This window comes from Marmota flaviventris, chromosome 9 (assembly GCF_047511675.1).
Source record: "Marmota flaviventris isolate mMarFla1 chromosome 9, mMarFla1.hap1, whole genome shotgun sequence".
In the NCBI taxonomy this organism is placed as follows: domain Eukaryota; kingdom Metazoa; phylum Chordata; class Mammalia; order Rodentia; family Sciuridae; genus Marmota; species Marmota flaviventris.
This window is the reverse complement of record NC_092506.1, coordinates 30,846,007-30,862,834: the sequence shown is the minus strand read 5'-3', so window position 1 is coordinate 30,862,834 and position 16,828 is coordinate 30,846,007. Positions and strand designations below refer to the sequence as shown.

At 44.4% G+C, this 16,828-nt stretch overlaps 1 protein-coding gene across 1 annotated transcript in view; it reads right to left on the bottom strand.

The window, feature by feature from the left end:
* The window catches only part of Abtb2 (ankyrin repeat and BTB domain containing 2), a 161,931-nt gene extending 157,388 nt beyond the window's left edge, over nt 1-4,543 (bottom strand). Inside the window, exon 1 of the mRNA XM_027936622.2 lies at nt 3,235-4,543. Within this exon, the coding sequence (XP_027792423.2) occupies nt 3,235-4,117 (883 nt within the window). The 5' untranslated portion in view covers nt 4,118-4,543. The remainder of the gene's footprint in view (nt 1-3,234) is intronic.
* Nucleotides 4,544-16,828: the final 12,285 nt, after the last annotated feature.

The window sequence follows — 16,828 nt, the reverse complement described above, 5'->3', positions numbered from 1 at the left end:
GCTCCTCAACTAAATATTCATTTTACCTTGTCTAAAGGGACTTAATCAATCAGCCTAGTTATGGTTTTGAGAGGCCACCCCCTGGTTTTCATGTATAAGAAATGAGTATTCATGTCACTAAATGGAAGCCAAAGCTCACCTTGCCTGTAAAGGAGTTCCCTGGAGACTAGCAAGTGGAACAGACGGAGCTATTCTGGCTCTCAACATCTGAGGAGCTTTGCTGTCACACAGGGAGTCCTGCTGCCTCAACTACCATGGCTTCAGGGCTGTTTGGGAGTGGAGGTCGGGATGAGTTAAAACCAAAAACCCATCCTGTAGAGAAAAATCCCAAGGAGGACTGATTCTTGATAAGCTATGGCTCCTTGGTTGCAAGCATTTTAGACTATGACACTGTTTGCTAGCCATTCCTGACCACTTTGCATTTTTAGGTTACCCTGGAGAGGCAGCCGCTCTTTTTAGCTTCAACTCTGCATTTGGAAAAAGTTTTCCAACTTGCTGAGCACAAGCTAGGAATGAAAGTCTTGTTTTGCACCCATTGTTCCACATTTATTCTAGTAGTTTATGGAGTTAGGGCTCTGGTCTTTTCGCCTAGGAGCCTTTGAGTTCCGTCTGGGCCCCCCTTCAGCCAAAAGTACAAAACTCTTCCCCTGGACTGTGACAGCTTGATGGAAATCCCCCTGCCCTCCACTTCCTCTCCAGGAGCTGGTGTTGCTGGTGGTAAAGCCATGAACTTGGAGGGAGAAGCACAATTACCAGCTGTGACATCACCAACTGAGTTTCTGGATTGACCTCAACTCTGACCTAAGAGGAGGAAACTGAAGGTCAAAGTCTCTTCCGTTGCAGGCATCTCCTTTGGCAGTGCCAGCACTGAAAACCAAAGCGAGGAATGTTAAGGTGAGCTGCACTGGGTAAGCAAGTGTCTTCAAAATCGCCTATTGTGTTGATTTCTCTCCTTAGAAGCTGGACTAATGAAAACCAAGCTGTTTCTTCTCCCCCAGTGGTTAGCAGCTTGAACTCTCTGGAGCATGCCAGGGTTCAAATTCCAGTTTTGTCAATATCTGTGATCTTGGGCAGATTACTCAACTGCTGAGTATCCTGGTTTCCCTATCTGTGAAATACCTACTTACTGGAAAGTCAAACCATGTTTGTTCCTTTTTTGTTGTTGTTGTTGTTTTTTGGTACCTCAGATTAACTCGGGGGCACTCCACCACTGAGCCACATCCCCAGCCCTTTTTTTGTATTTTTATTTAGAGACAGAGTCTCACTGAGTTGCTTAGGGCCTTGCTAAATTGCTGAGGCTGGCTTTGAACTTGCAATCCTCTTGCCTCAGACGTCCAAGCTGCTGGGATTACAGGCATGTGCCACTGTGCCCACCTTGCTCCATTCTTACACCACAATCAACACAGAAGTCTTCTCTCAAAAAGTGTGGGAATTCCTCCTCAACAGCAATTCTGCAATAACAGACACCAGCTGGGTATTCTCTAAGTTAACTCAAGTCTGACACTATGTGAGAGTGTCAAATCTCATGGGTTGAGGGTGCAGTACCCCCTGCATTGTTTCACTGTGCTTCTGATCATCTGGCTATAAATTGGGGTTCATAAAACCCCTTCCTCAGGTTTGACTAATTTGCTTGAGTGGCTCACAAAAACTCAGGGAAACACATTTGCAAGTATATTATAAAGTTATTACAAAGGATACAGATGAAGACATGCATAAGGCAAAATATGGGAGAGAGAGTCCCACCCTCTGGCAACCTCCACTTGTTCAACTACCCAAAACTCTCCAACCATGTCCTTTTGAGTTTTTATTTAGACTTCATTACACAGGCATATTCATTAAATCCTGGGCCATTGGTGATCAACTTAACCTTCGGCCTCTCTCCCTTTCCCACCAGTTTAGGAGATGAGGCTGAAAGTTCCAATATTCTAAAGTCCTGCTTTGGTCTTTTTGGTGACCAGTCCCCACCCAGAAGCTACTGGGTCAACCCAACTCATTAGCATACAAAAAGGCACTACTGCTTTGGGATCCAAGAATTTTAGGAGTTGTTTGCCAGGAAATGGGGATGAAGATTAAATATATATTTCACAAGCTCACACTAGCATATAAAAGGAGTTAATATAGAAAGTGCTATGGACAATGACCGACACGTTAAATGTTATTTTAAATTTCAGCTATTATGAGTACGTTAAATTAAATTTGATTTTGGCTCCCTTTATCCCCTTCCAATAAGAGCGCAAGGATGTCTAACCAGAGCACCATTCTAAATAATTCATGGTGTCAACTCCTGAAATTGGAGTCTGAGAGGCATTTGCTGTTGAATGCCTGTCACACCCTAAACCTTACCAGGGAGAAGGTCAAGTACTTTGCTTCTATCCTTTGCACTGAAGCCATGTCATCCTTCAGAGAAATGCAACTACCCAGTGGTTCCTTTTCTGGATCTGACACCATGCATCTGCCCATGCCCCCACCCCTTCATCATAATGTGGTTTATTGAGTGGGTCATTGTTCTTTTGGGGAAAGCCCAGAAAGTTGTGCTTTTGATTCAGCATGGGGTTTCAATCACCCACTCACCTGGTTAATGACAGCTTGGGCAAAGCCCTGGGAGCCAGCTTGTGCTTCCCTTTCTGGGAAGGGGTTTCAGGAATCACCAGATTCCATAACCCTGTGGTGCAAAGTGTTAAGAATCAGCCACTCCCCCTCCATCTCCCATGAGAGGCCCTGATTCTGGGTATCCTTTAACCCAGCCAAGACTAAGGTTCAGTAGGAGCTCCTGGCTCCTACTGCCCATTCCACTAGGCAAGACTTGGGTCTTGGAGTTTGGACCTTTTGGCAGCTGCTATTGGCCTGAAGAAAACCAGAGATAAAACAGTCTATCTGTCCAGTTGTTCAGGAAAAGCAACAACTAGAAAATCAGCCACGAAGGGCAAACAGCGGCAGGCCAGCAAGCTTAACTTCAAGAAAGGTTCAGGAATGGCTTGGTCCAGAGACTCAATCTCACCTAAACAGCGAACGTACCATAGAAAGTCACAATGCCACACAGAACATGACGGAGCCGATTGGCCATGATTTTATCCTCCAAAAGTCAGACACCTATGACAATCTCTGACAAGAGATTTTTAATGAACTCCCCCACCCTCAGACCAAACGCTTTTCCCGGGAGTCCTGGCACACGTCTTAAGAAATTCAGTCCCTGAGTAGCCCACCCCAAATGTGGGTCCAGGCTGGCACACTTACCATTGGCGTTCTTGCCGCAGATGAGATGCTCATAGGGCTGCAAGACACCCCAGAGCTCAGCGTCGTTGTTGATGACCATTTCCAAGGCTTCAGCGGACACCTCCCCGCCACCTGCCCCACCGCCTTCGGGGCTCTGGCTGGCCAGCACCCTAGCCCGAATCTCCTCCACCAGATTCTCCATGCACGCGGTAAGCGAGATGGCCGCGTACTCGTGAATGCGCACAGAGATGCGAGTATCCACCATCCAGCGGAAGAAGCGGCCCACGGAGAAGGTGAGGCCGCAGCGCGCCGACTTGCCCCGGCGCAGCCCGTCGCCGGCGCTCATGCTGTATAGGGACAGTGCCTTGACCGCGGCCAGCGCACAGCTTTCGGCCAGCGCCCAGCTGTGCACCAGGCGCACAGCGCTCTGAACCTCGAAGCGGGTGCACTTGGCGTGCAGAACGCTCAGGCGTTGTGCCTCCCTGGCCACGCGGATGAGAGCCCGGCGGAGCAGCCCGGCCAGGCGCCTCACCGCCTCGGCGGAAAACGCCGGCAGCCGCCGGCCTCCGGCGCCTTTGCGAAGCACCCGGGCCACGTCTCCTTCGGTCCAGGGGAACTCCTCCAGTTCTGGGAGCCGCGGGCACCGCGAGAAGAGGTCGGCCACTTCTGGATCCTCGGGCAGCACCGTGTTCACCGTGTCCCAGCTGTTGTGGCGGCTGTTCATAGAGCCGGAGTAGCACCACCAGGCCGCCCCGCGGTGCTGCTGCGCGGAGGAGTTGAGCGCCTGAGAGTTGGACTTGGAGGACGAAAGGCTGAGAGAGCGGCACGAGTCCCCGGCCCCATACCCGGAGTCCAAGGTCAAGTCCTCCAGCGTCTTCAGTGTGGAGCTATACGTCCCGGCCATGGGGGAGCCTGCCGCGGGCGGCCTCGCCAAGCGAGGGGCGCTCACAACTCCATGCCCCCTTCCCCAAGTGGACAGAAATAAGCTCTAGGCTCTCCGAGGCGCCCTCCTTCCTCTCTGCGCCGCGGGGCTCGGCAGCCGCATCGCCCGCCCGGCCGCAGCGGGAAGGTGGGAGAGATTCGCGGAGAGCTGGAGCCCCAAGCGCCCGGCGTCCGGACCTGAAGCTGTCACTTGGAATGGCTCCTCCTCGGCACTCTCCCTTGCCCACTTCAACTCTCCGCAAGCCGAACGTCTGTCTTCCACAGAGACGAAATCCCTAAAGAAGCGGGCGGCGACAGCGTCGGCAAAAGGAGGAGGTGGCTCAGGGCGCAGCGTTAGCCCGGGACCAGCCGGCGAGAAAGCGCTTGACAAACTTCTGCGCTGCGCCGGACGCCAGCACAGCTGGGTACCCGGCTGCGGCCCGCATGCAAATAAGCCCAGAGCGTTCACCAATCAGGAACCGCAACGAGCGGGAGCAACAAATGACATCGGAGAGGGGCGGACACTATGCAGATTTCACTCCGCCTCGGGTGAAACCCCGCGGCGGCGGAGGCGGGGCTGAAGGCCGAGGGTCGCCAGAAGCCTTTAGGATGGCGGTGGAGGAGGGGAAGAAGCGAGCTGGCTGCGAGGTGGGGAGAAGAGACCGGGAAAGGAAGAATCGGAACGTTAGACTCCAGAGCTGACGATTTAAAGAAAAACGTAAAGGAAAAGCCCCTGTGCTCGATCCCTTTCCCGCCATTTAGGCTTTGGGAGTTAGCAGCTCCTTTTCATTCCCTCTGCAGCGAGCGAACGGGGGATGGGGAGTGGGGTGGGGTGGGAGGCGGGATAGGAAAATGGGGAAGGGGATTAAACCAGGCGCCCCGCCTCTTCCCTAGATTTTCCGCCCAATCCCTCCCCTAGATTTTCCGCCCAGCCCCTCCAGGTTTCTGAGATGAAACACTAGTTGAGTTTGGAGCGGGAAGGGACGCCCCTGCTTCTCCTAAATCCGTCTGGTTTTCGTTACGTTGCCTTTAGGCTCCAACTGGAACAGAATTTTTTTTTTTTTTTAACCTGGGATCTGAGGAATCTGATAAATGGACGAGCTCCAATCGCCTCCACGAATACTTTTCCCCACGCCCTTTTTAGTTTCACACCTAATTTTTCTGAGTATAACTTTGGAGGGACAGTCCTAACATCAGATTCTCAAAAGGATCCACGACTTCCCTGTTAACTCTGTATAATACCACTTGCTCTCAGGTGGATCCGTTTGGTCCAAGGCGGGAAAATACGTGTATAGGGTTATTAGAGGATGCGAAGGTGGGAGAGCGGTCCCTGCACTGGCTTGCGCTCGAGCAAGATGCAGGTGTTCTGCTCTTAATGGTGAACCAGTGAGATGCGGAGGTGGGCGAGGCTCGTGCCTCCTTGGGACTCAGTTGACTTGGGGTAGAGCGAGAGGTTGACCTCTAAGAAGCGCCCTGGTAACCCTGGTGTTGGGGCAGGGGTCCAGAAGCGGCTAGAGAGAGCTATTGGTTCCAGCAGAACCACGCACGTCCCGCTGCGGTCCCCAAACTATTCACACATAACTATTCACACACACGTGCACAAACGTAAATTTGCCCCCTCCAGCGGAACCGCAAAATCAAGGAGGGGATTGTGCTCACGTTTACTGCAAGTTGCACTCCCCCACTCCTGAATGGCTCCTTTGTGTTGTATTTTACACAGTTTTGACCTTGGGCCGTGAGTTGGATACGAACTAGAAAAGTCTGGTTTGTCTCTTTCCTTCTTAAATTAATGGTCCTTTCCTCTGTGAAACTGCCTTTTATTTGGCAGTTTCACTTAATTTTGCCTTTACGCTGGTCTTTATTTATATTTATGCAAGGTCGCCGCCTGATGGTTACAATTGGGAACAGAGTCAAAGTTGGAAGTCATAGGAAAGACACAAGTTGGCATCAAATTAACAGAGGAGAATACGGTCACGTCTTTTGGAAATGAGAGTAGAAATCAAAGTTGGTAATGAGGTTCAACTTGTCAAAAACGCTAAAACAAAATGTATGCAGTTAAAAAATGAGTCAAGAGAAATATAATAAAGGAAATGGCGCCCTCTAATGAGCATCTAGAGGAAATGAGCTTCAAAAAGGGGTTTTCTATTTTCTTTGTCTATACTCTGCAAAAGTAAAGAAAATTGCTTAACTGTAAATGTACAAGGGGAAATTATCTGGAGTATTTCTCCAGAAAAAAAAAAGACCATTGGGGTTTATATTAATATATTTAAATTACTTGATGGCTTAAAATGTAAAGATAAGTATGCCTTCAGCGGAACCTTAGGATCCCTTGAATGTTAAATTGCACCCCCAGGATATATATATGCAGCAAGTTCAATATGGGGAATACTACCAAATAACTGAGTTTCTTTAATAAATAAATTGCAAATCAGTGAAGATCTGGAGATGAACCCAAACCATAAAAGGGACTTAAACATATTAACCAATTACACAATCTGTGGGTTCTATTTGGAATTTGGAGTTTTCTTTAAAGTCAGTAAACATTTCATATTATGAAACCAATGGAGCGTTTGTTTATTTGAGGTGGTTGGGATTGAACCCAGAGCCTCCAGCATGCTAGGCAAGCACCCTACCACTGAGTGGCATCCTCAGTCCTTTGAAACCAATATTTGTTTATGAAATCATTGGTACCTTTTTGTTTTGGTCATGGTGGTGTGATTACACTTAGTAAATATTCTTGTCTTTTACAGAAACATACTGATATTAGTGTTTTGTAATTTTCTCCATTAAAGGGGGAAGGAAATCCCTATGGAAAAAATCAAGTAAAAGGACTAGAAAGTCATGAAAGACTATAGATCTCTTAACTTCCAATCCCCCCCCCAAAGTCTTCTTTTTAACTTGAGGACTGGAGGTGCCAAGTAAACCCAAACTGCATCTGTGTTTATATTTTGGGGTTTTTTTTAATTCTTAAGTTTTAGGTGGACACAATATCTTTATTTTACATTTATGTGGCGTTGAGGATCGAACCCAGTGCCTTGTGCATGCTAGGTGAACACTCTACCTCTGAGCCACAACCCAGCCCCTGTGTTTGTATTTTGTGTGATGTGAGAGAAGGAAAAGGAAAAGGAAGGCAGAGATGGGAAAAGATATATCCAACCATCTGAGAAGTGAACCAACTGATTGATTTCAGTGAATTTTTTGTGAGGTTGGCAAGCACAGTAAAATACAAAACCTTGGACCAAAAAAGGAAAGGATGTGTGTGTGTGTGTGTGTGTGTGTGTGTGTGTGTGTGTTTAATTAAGGCAACTTGGTGGTGATGTTTTTAAATTTAGGAATGAAAATTATATTAGAAAAAGAGAAAATGTCATCCTTCCTCAGACCTGGACCAGATATAATCCTTGAAGGAAAAGAGCTGCTTGTGTTGATGAGCAAGATGAACAGAACATGATAAAACCACTTCTAACATTGGGGAAGTTCCCAGTGGAGTGAACAATTTAAAAATGGAACTGGGATTGCCCAATGAAAAATCACATAAGGAGGAAGCTTGAAATGAAGTTTAGAAACTTTACCTTAGGAAAGGTCTCCTATTTGGATATACAGTTTTTTACCAAATCAAAACCAACCTGGAATTAGGGGACAAAATACCCTAAAATTTATCCAAAAGCAAAGGGATTATAAACCTACACATTGAAGCACAGACAGAGCTCTCTCATAAGAAAGCCCTTGACTTTGGAGGGTGGCCAAGTTTTTGGTTTGCGGATCACTGTTGAGGCATTAGTCACATATATCTTGTATGTGTGTATGTGTGTGTAACCTCTGCTGGCCAAGAAGGCATATTATAAAGTACTTTAAGCAGGGGAGTGACATGTTCAGATTTAGGGATACAGATTTGAAATAAGCTTATAGTGGAGGAAACATTACCTGCTTGTTAGTTTGTAACCTTTCTTTCCTCCAAAAATAAGCTCCTTTAGGGCAGGGAACTTCTCAGTTGTGTTCACCATGTTGCCTAGGTCAATGTGAGCATAACAACGGAACTCAAGAAATATTGGGTAAATGAACAAATGAAACTAACAGAATGGTTGGGACAATTTAATAAAAAGTCATGTTCTTAAGCTGCCAAGGAAACCTCATGTGCTTAGGAATTTGGGTTAAGGGGAAATTGTGACATCTGGACTGATATTTTCCTGGTACTTCCCTATAGAACTCAGGCTAACCCTGGGCTCCCTGTCTGTATTAGGAAGGGATTCCTAATCAATGACTTGGGAGGGGGTATCTGTGAATTACCTTGCCTACAGCATTTTTTTTTATGTGAGGATGAATTTGCATCTTTCTGAGGAAAGAAAGTTTATGCACTGCTGTCCAATAGAATTTTCTGTGATAATGAAAATGTTCTATGTCCTATCCAGTACAGTAGCTATGAACCACATGTGGCTATTGGCCACTTGAAATCTGGCTGGTGTGACCAAGGAACTGAACTTTGAGCTTTATTTATTTTTAAACTTAGCCCTAAGTGGCTAGAGCTACAAGATTGAAGAGCACAAGTCTATAGCCTTTGTGAAAATCTCAGAGGGGCTGAAGAATCTCAGAGGAGAAAAGCTCAGGGTCACTGTCAGAGTGGCCTCCCTGAAATGTTGGCAGAATGCTGGGGCAGCTTTGTCAGAAAGGGGTCTTGGGTAATAAAAACCACTTGGGAAAGTCCTATCTACAATCTTCAAAGGAATGTGAGCCAAGATGTCACAGATTCTGTTAAATTGGGAGGAGAGGATGTGGGGAGGAGATGGACTTGTCCCAAGGATGGCAAAAGACAGCACAAGACCAGGGGACGCAGAGAATCAGCTCCTGTGTTTGTGTGCACAAATGCAGGGTCCAGGGAGAGGGAGGTGCCTCTATCTACTTAGGTATTTATACCCTTAGATTTGAAAGACAATCCAAGCCTGGGTTTGGCAGAGACTTCAGATCAAGCTAGGAATAGCTCAGATTCAAAAATCATACAGGCCTTTGGGGAATGATAGTGCTGGAACCAGGCAATAGGCAAAATAATTAGCATTCAGGGAGCAGGCCCCCACCAGAGTGACTGGTATAAGACTCCAGTTCCCGAGTCCTGGAATAGGGGGCAAGGAACTTCAGGACAACACAAGAGTCAACAAGGACTCAGTGGTTAGGACGGTGTGGTCCTAGGCAGGGGCTTGGGTATCAGGTTTTCAGAAGGAGGACAGGAACAGTAAGCAGTGTAATTCAATCCTGAATCCCTGGGTGCTGGCCTAGGTCTCCTTAACTATTTCCTGGCAAGTGCCAGGCTTGTACCAGAGTGTGGGATGGGGTGGGGCTCAAACAGCCTAAGGGATGGCCTTAGCCTAAGCAACTCCTTTTTAAAAACTCTACTTTTAAACCTGGAGTCTCACCAGGCACGCCTATGGAGCCCTCCACTATGATCGTCAGGCATAGCCCTGGGATAAACAAGTCACTTCTCCCAACCCTGACAAGCTTATCGGAGGGAGGGCAAGAGGCAAGAAGCTCAGGGTGGGGACCACCAGACCAGATGCTTTCACCCCAGGGCAAATGACATCACTGAGAAATCCAGTGGCAGCTGATAGTGATTGAAAGGGTGGTCAGAAGCCCCAATATTCAGTGTAAATGATGTAGCAAATGAACAGACCTTCAGCCAGCCGACACCGATGCGCATGCCAGAGAGCCTGATGAGGGCCTGGACTGACATCCCAACTCTTCTCATCGTTTGCCTGATCCTCTGCATCGTCCTCACCGCTTTCCAACTCTACAGCCACATCTTGGCCCTGGTGAGAACTGCAACTTCTCCCTACCTCTCTTCACCCGGCTGTCAGCTCTACCCCAGGAGAACCCTGCCTCAGTCCCTGACTTGATCACTGAGGTCTGAGTCAGTGTGCATCTGCTGGACTTAGAGCCTAAGGCTTGAGACTTTAGAACTGGCACTTGAGCTTGGAATTCAGCGTGAACGTCTGTCAAGACCTGTCATGATTAAGAGTGTTTGGAATTAATCTAGAATTGTTTGCTCTGGATTGATTTTGTCTATTTCAGTGCCTAGCATTACAGATTGTCATTTTTCTTGATTAAGAACTTATAGAGTGAAATGGTACTGAGTGATTTGGGTGAATAAAGCATTGAAAAGGGCAGAAGCGCATGGACATTCTTTATTTCTCCCCCTCGACTGCATAAGTCACACCTTTGCCCATCGCAACACAGCCCCAACTTCAAAGGTAGAGCATCCCTAGCAGGGAATCCAGAAGATGATAATGAAAGACTTGCTCGTTACATCTTGATCTATACAATCGTTTAGGTTCTCACATCACTTAACACTGCGCCTGAGAATGGGTGAGGATTTAAATGAGTGGTTTTCAAACTGCTTAGTTGAGAAATTCTTTTTCCAGTTTTACACAGAACATTATATGAAATACAAAAAAAGCAGAGGGTTTGATTTTGGGGTTTACATGATAAGCTCAAGTGCCAGGTCTAAAGTCTCAAGCCACACCTATTCTCTCCAAGTTCCCAAATTTTCAGACAGCTGTTGAGGAACCCCATGGAAGTCCCAGGGCCTTACAGTAGTTTTGACAACCACGAGCCTTGGTCCATGGTTACTTCTTTGACTCACCTCACAGCTTGGTGCATCTAGGGTAAGAATGGTACAAAGGAAAAAAAAAATCCTCTCTCAGATGCAAAGACAGCTGAAAAGATTGATGGGTAAACAGAGTGCCAAGATTAGCAGATCAGCTTTGTTGTCAAAAAAATTAAGTGGGACATTCAGCTGTTGAAGGGGGAACCAATAATGTAGAAATTGTGAAAAAAAGCTTTTTTTTGTATACCAGGCAATGCAAATTAGCCTACTCCTTGTATAGATATTGTTTCTGGACTTCAAGACTAAAGAGACACAGATAGAGTCAGCTCTCCATATTCATGAGTTCTAAATCTCAGATTCAATCAACTATGAATAGAAAGTATTTTTTTTTAAATGTGTCTGTACTGAATACCTACGGAGTTGTTCCCTAAACAATACAGATAATATCCATTTATAGTGTAGTATTTTATTTATTTATTTATTTTTGGTACGGGGGATTTAACCCAGGGGTGATTAACCACCAAGCCACATTCCCAGACTTCTTAAATATTTTAGTTAGAAACAGGGTCTTGATGAATTGCTTAGGGCCTCACTACTGAGGCTGGCTTTGAACTCATAATCCTCTTGCCTCAGCCTCCTGAGCCTCTAGGATTACAGGTGTGCACCACTGTGCCCAGCTAGGTATTACATATTTAGAGTATTAGGTATTATATTAAGCATAAGTAATCTAGCAATGATTTAAAGTACATGAGAGGATATGCAAATCCAATGCCATTTTACATAAGAGATTTGAGCATCTGCAGATTTTAGCTTGGGGTGGGGTGTTCCTGGAACCAATTCCCTACGTATACTTAGGGTTGACTGTAATTTGAAACACAGAGCCCCAAGGTGGTCATGGAGAAGGAGAGAGTACACCTCTCCAAAGCATATTCTACAGAATGGCTACTCTCATATTATAGGCTATGAAAAAGGATATGGTTTGGGAAATTTTGCACTTTACTTCTCCCTCGAGTGTTTTTGTGATGTGCAATATTTTATTTATGGCTCTACTAATGTTTCTTTTAACTCCCAGGTGAAGCTGGGCAAGGACACTCTTTTTTAAAAAAAATATATTTATTTTTTAGTTTTAGGTTGACACAATATCCTTATTTTATTTTCATGTGGTGCTGAGGATCGAACCCAGTGCCTCATGCATGCTAGGTGAACACTCTATCACTGAGCCACAACCCCAGCCTAAGGATACTTTTTATTCCATAATGCTGCTCTAAAATAATCAACTTTTTTATTAACTCGAAGAAGAGAAGATACTAACCCTCTTCCTATGTCTGCTCAGGTAGTTACGTAAAACAGGACCCTGGGAAATCTGGATAGATCTTAGAACAGGTCAGGTTCACCATCTGACCTCTGCATGAAAATGGAGTTTCATTATCGTTGAACAAAAATGTGATTCCAAAAAATGTAGTTCCAAACCTAGAAGGAAGAGAGATAGGGATGGTGTTGGGTGCAGTGCAAAGGTTTAATAAAGATTGAGAAGGTTCGTGAAGCAAATAAGACTGGGGGATCACCCCAACAGGAAGTTCTGCCCGCCATCCAGATGACATCACAGATTTGTTAACTGATATTAGAGACAAAGACATTGGGAGCTTGGGGTTCAAGGGCAAGAGTTTTAGGGGATAGGCTAGATCACAAAATTACAGAGTAGACAGGACAGAAGCCCCACCTGGTTATGGTAATGTTGCCAAATCCCCACAGGTAGATAGATGTTCCATATACAGTTACCAGTGGACTGCAGTTGTGATACAGAGAATCAGGATGGCAAGAGTTAACTATGACATTCAATTCCGATATTTATCAAATGTCCATCTTTGGAGAGTCAGCTTTCCCTCTAATTAAAAATCAAGTCCCAGACCTTTCTTTCATTTTCTCTCTCTTTTTTTTTCTTGGTACTGGGGATTGCACCCAGAGGCACTTCAGCAATGAACCACATCCCCAGCCCTTTTTGGTTTTGGTCTCACTATGTATCTTAGGGCCTCACTAAATTGCTGAGGCTGCCTCAAACTTGGAATCCTCCTGTCTCAGCCTCCTGAGTCACTGGGATTACCTGTATGCACCACCATACCCAGCCCAGGCCCCTTTCTTGGAGATCCTGATTCAGTGAGCCCAGAGTATGATTCAGGTATCTTAAACAAGCAACACCAGGTGATTCTTGGTAGGCAAGTTTGAGAGACATTTGTCTCTTATGCTTCAAATCACCTGAAAAGTTGCTTAAAATAATAGTTCTCAAGCCTTACTTGCAGAAATTCTAATTCAATAGGCCCAGAGCCCATGAATCTTCATTTTCAACCAACAGGTCCCAGATGATTTAAAGCCTAGGCAACTTGCTATTTAATATGCAGGTCGATAAATTTCAGATGCTTCCAGCAGGGGGCGCTATAAGCTCTCACCTGAAAAGTCAAGTTCTTTTCTCACGAACTGGAAATTTTTTTTTTTTTTTTTTAATTTCCTAAGAGGATAGATCGAGGATCAAATAACTATACCTATTGATAAATTCTTCCCCAAATCTGAATATATCTTTGCCCTTTAATCAAAGATGTTCAGTATTATGATTATAAACAGTCTCAGCCAAGGATGACTGAATTGCAGACAAGCTCAGAGGAACTGACATTGAGTTCAGACAGTGACCTCTTTAGACTCTTCAATGCAGAATTTAAAAAAATTAGAAGCACCAATTTGTGATGAGAGTTTATAAATCAGTTACAAAGGGTTAAAAACCGAAGACTATTTTAATCTTTAAAAAAATACTCCAAATCAAAGTAGGGCAATTGAAGAAATTAGTAAAATTTAGGGATGACCATATTTTAATTCCTTGCTACTCCCTTTTCTTCTCCCTCCTCCTTCCCTATATCTTCTTCCTCTAGTCTACTGGAGGGGTGACCTTATTTTACAGATGAACTTTGGGAATTGGAATTTTCTTAACAAACTTGGTCAGCAAACTAGGATCAGACACCAGATTAATAAATAACCAGGATTTTATTTCTACTTCAATGATTTTAGTCATACACTTAGGAAACACACACACAACTTTTTCTTATTGAAACTTTCAAACATATGTGAAAATAGAATTGCATCATGAGCTGCTACATAATCATCACCCTTTAACAATTATCAATTTGTGGTCAACCTTGTTTGTACTATAACTGATTTCCCCATCTCCAGTATTTTTTAAAGCAAATCTTAGACATTGAAACTGAGGAAAAACCTGAATAAATCCTCTAGATTTAATCTGCTTCACCAGCTCTTAATCCCTTGCTTTTCTAAACTTAACTTCCTTCACCTGTTTTTAGTTCATTGCTTTTAGTTGACTACAAAGCACCAGTTTTAGAGGCATAGACAGCACCTCTGTATGTGGTGATCACTGATGAAGTTTGATTACTCATACACAGGCAACCAAGTACTTCCTGGTCTCCAGTTACCTTTCCCTACACCTACACCCATAAATATCCTCAGCCTTATCCTGGGGGACATGGACTTCACACTGGCTTTCCCTTCTCTATGCCCACCTTATAAATCAGACCTTTTTTTTCCCCTGCAAAACACAGTTTCAGAGATTGGCATACAATAGTACAGATGGCAAACTGGGCCTGGTTTGCAAACAACCTCAGAACATGAAGTAACATCCATCTGTGAAAGTCTACATGGCTACGGGACTCAGTAGACTGGAGTGGTCCAAATAGCACCACTGATGATTTGGGCTTTACTTTCACATAAGGAAAATATATTTATGGGTCACAGAATATATCCCTGATACCAAGAAGACATTTGCAGATGTGACTCTGCTTTAGATGATGGGGCTCAGAGTATATCTGCCTAGGCATCAGTCTCCTCTTCAGTGAAAGTAACTATATTATCAGTAAGAATAATTACTATTAGTCTGTTTTCTTAATTTCCAGAGTGAACCAATATACTCTATAAACTTTTAACAAGAATCTGTTTTTATAACATTGAAAGGAATAACTAATAATTATTTTTTGTATATATTTTTTGTTTTTATTTTTAAATCATTGTAGTTCCCAAAGTTTAAAGAGGGATATTCTGAAAATTTATATTATGGGTCAAGAGTAGCACTTTTATTTTTAGTATGTATATTTTTTTGTTTAAAATTTGTATTTAGAAAAATAAAATGAAGACTAGAAGTAACCATAAACTCACCAGTTAAGGTAGGAAGTACAATTCTTTGTTTATTCCTTTAGGCCTGTGATACTGGTGTTGAGAGTCAGGTTTGAGTCAGTCCCCTTCCTCTGGTGTTAAAGATGGAATATCCGAGAAACACTGAGGCAAGAGCAAAAAGTTTTATGTAAAGGATAGAAGAGAGAGAGAGAGAGAGAGAGAGAGAGAGAGAGAGAGAGAGAGAGAGAGAAAGGGACAGAGGTTCCTCCACAGAGGAGGGGGTCCAAGTTGGTGTCTGAGGGAGTGGGGGTGTCCTGCTCCTTTTATACATTTTAGATTTCCTTTGTTCTCATGCCCCCTCCTTCCCCCCTCCTTCCCCCATCCTGCCTACATGACCTAAAAGGTAGAGTGATCCAAAGGCGGGAACAAAACCACCCAGGGGTACAGGCAGGAAGGGAGTCACCCAGGGGCCTACTCATTAACAACTCCTTGCAGGGAGGTATGGAAAGCAGTGATTTAAATCATGGCCTGTCTGACTTTTGTGGCTGCATTTGTGCTGGGAGCTACCTGTGCAAAGGTGCAGGTCAAGATGCTCCAGTTGCTATGGTAATGCTACCCAGGGGTGGCATGGTTCTATCAGTCAAGAGCTCAAGTCAGCACCTTCTCCCAAGGATAGAGAATTCTTTGCAAACAAGATGGCCTTAATGTCTGCGTCCTTCAGATTGCCTGCTTTGCTGAAATTTCCTCACAATTACCTAGTTGATGAAACCTATATAATGAACTTGCTAATCTAGCTCTGGAGTCAGTCTGTCAAGCCTCTCCAGGGCTTGGTTACCCACCTGACCCCAGTTTTTTCTCCCTACATATGACTAGTTGTCTTTTCTTTATCCCCCATGATCCTCTTATCTCACTTAATTAACTGCCCCATGCAGCCAAGAAAGATGAGAGTTTCAGGAACTGGCACAAGAACAGTGACTTGAGAAGCCCAGGCAGGGAGGAACAATTCCCTGGAGGCAGGTAACCTTGGCAACAGGTGGATGAGGAGGAAGTGCTCTGGAGGTATTAGCATTTTATTTCCTCTTGAATCAGCCTCCATCTCCTGACCCAATCATTCATTACCTACACTAACTGTCCTTTTGCCCCCGATCACAATCCTCCCATCTGATAATGAAACCCTTAATTCTGTAAGGGGAAATGGCTGCTTTGAGCTGAGAGAGGTGATATGGGGCAAGCTGTTTGGGTTTCCCTTTTAGGGATGTACTGTGTCAGTCCAGGGGAAAAAGTCTGGTTTGGAAGCAACAGGTTGTAAAGTCATCTGGGTGGTGGGTGTTTCTATGAGAGAAACAAGAAGATACAAGTACTAGATGAAATTAATACAAAATAAATGTCATAGCATCTGGAACATGTCAATTAATATCATCATGATGATAGAAACCAGTAATCTTTCATCAAGAGGTACCAGAGCTAAGAAGTTGTTCACATGACAAGGACATGGCCTCTAATTGGGGATGTAAAATCTTTAACATTGCCAGAGTCATCAGCAATGTAAACATAACACTTAGTTTTTATAATGTCATAAATGCCCTTATAAGATGTAGTTAAGATACATAATGCTATCCGATTTTTGTAAAATACCTTTTTGATGGCATAAACCTCTGTGTTTGGTAGAGATCCCTTTATTTCTATTACTAAGGCTGGGTAATCATACTAACAAACACAGATCAAGCCTACCTGTGTAGGATTAGGAAAGCTTATAGTCCTTAAATTGATGATTGACTAAAAAGCTTCTGACTTTGATAGTCTCTTTTGATAGTCTCTTTGTCTAAGAATCCCTCTCTTGTAGCCTCCAGTCCTACTTACGCTTGGTGGGGATGACACAAGTGTACATCTAAATTATATTAAAAAATGTATTGTCATTCCTTTTAAATGCCTAGATAT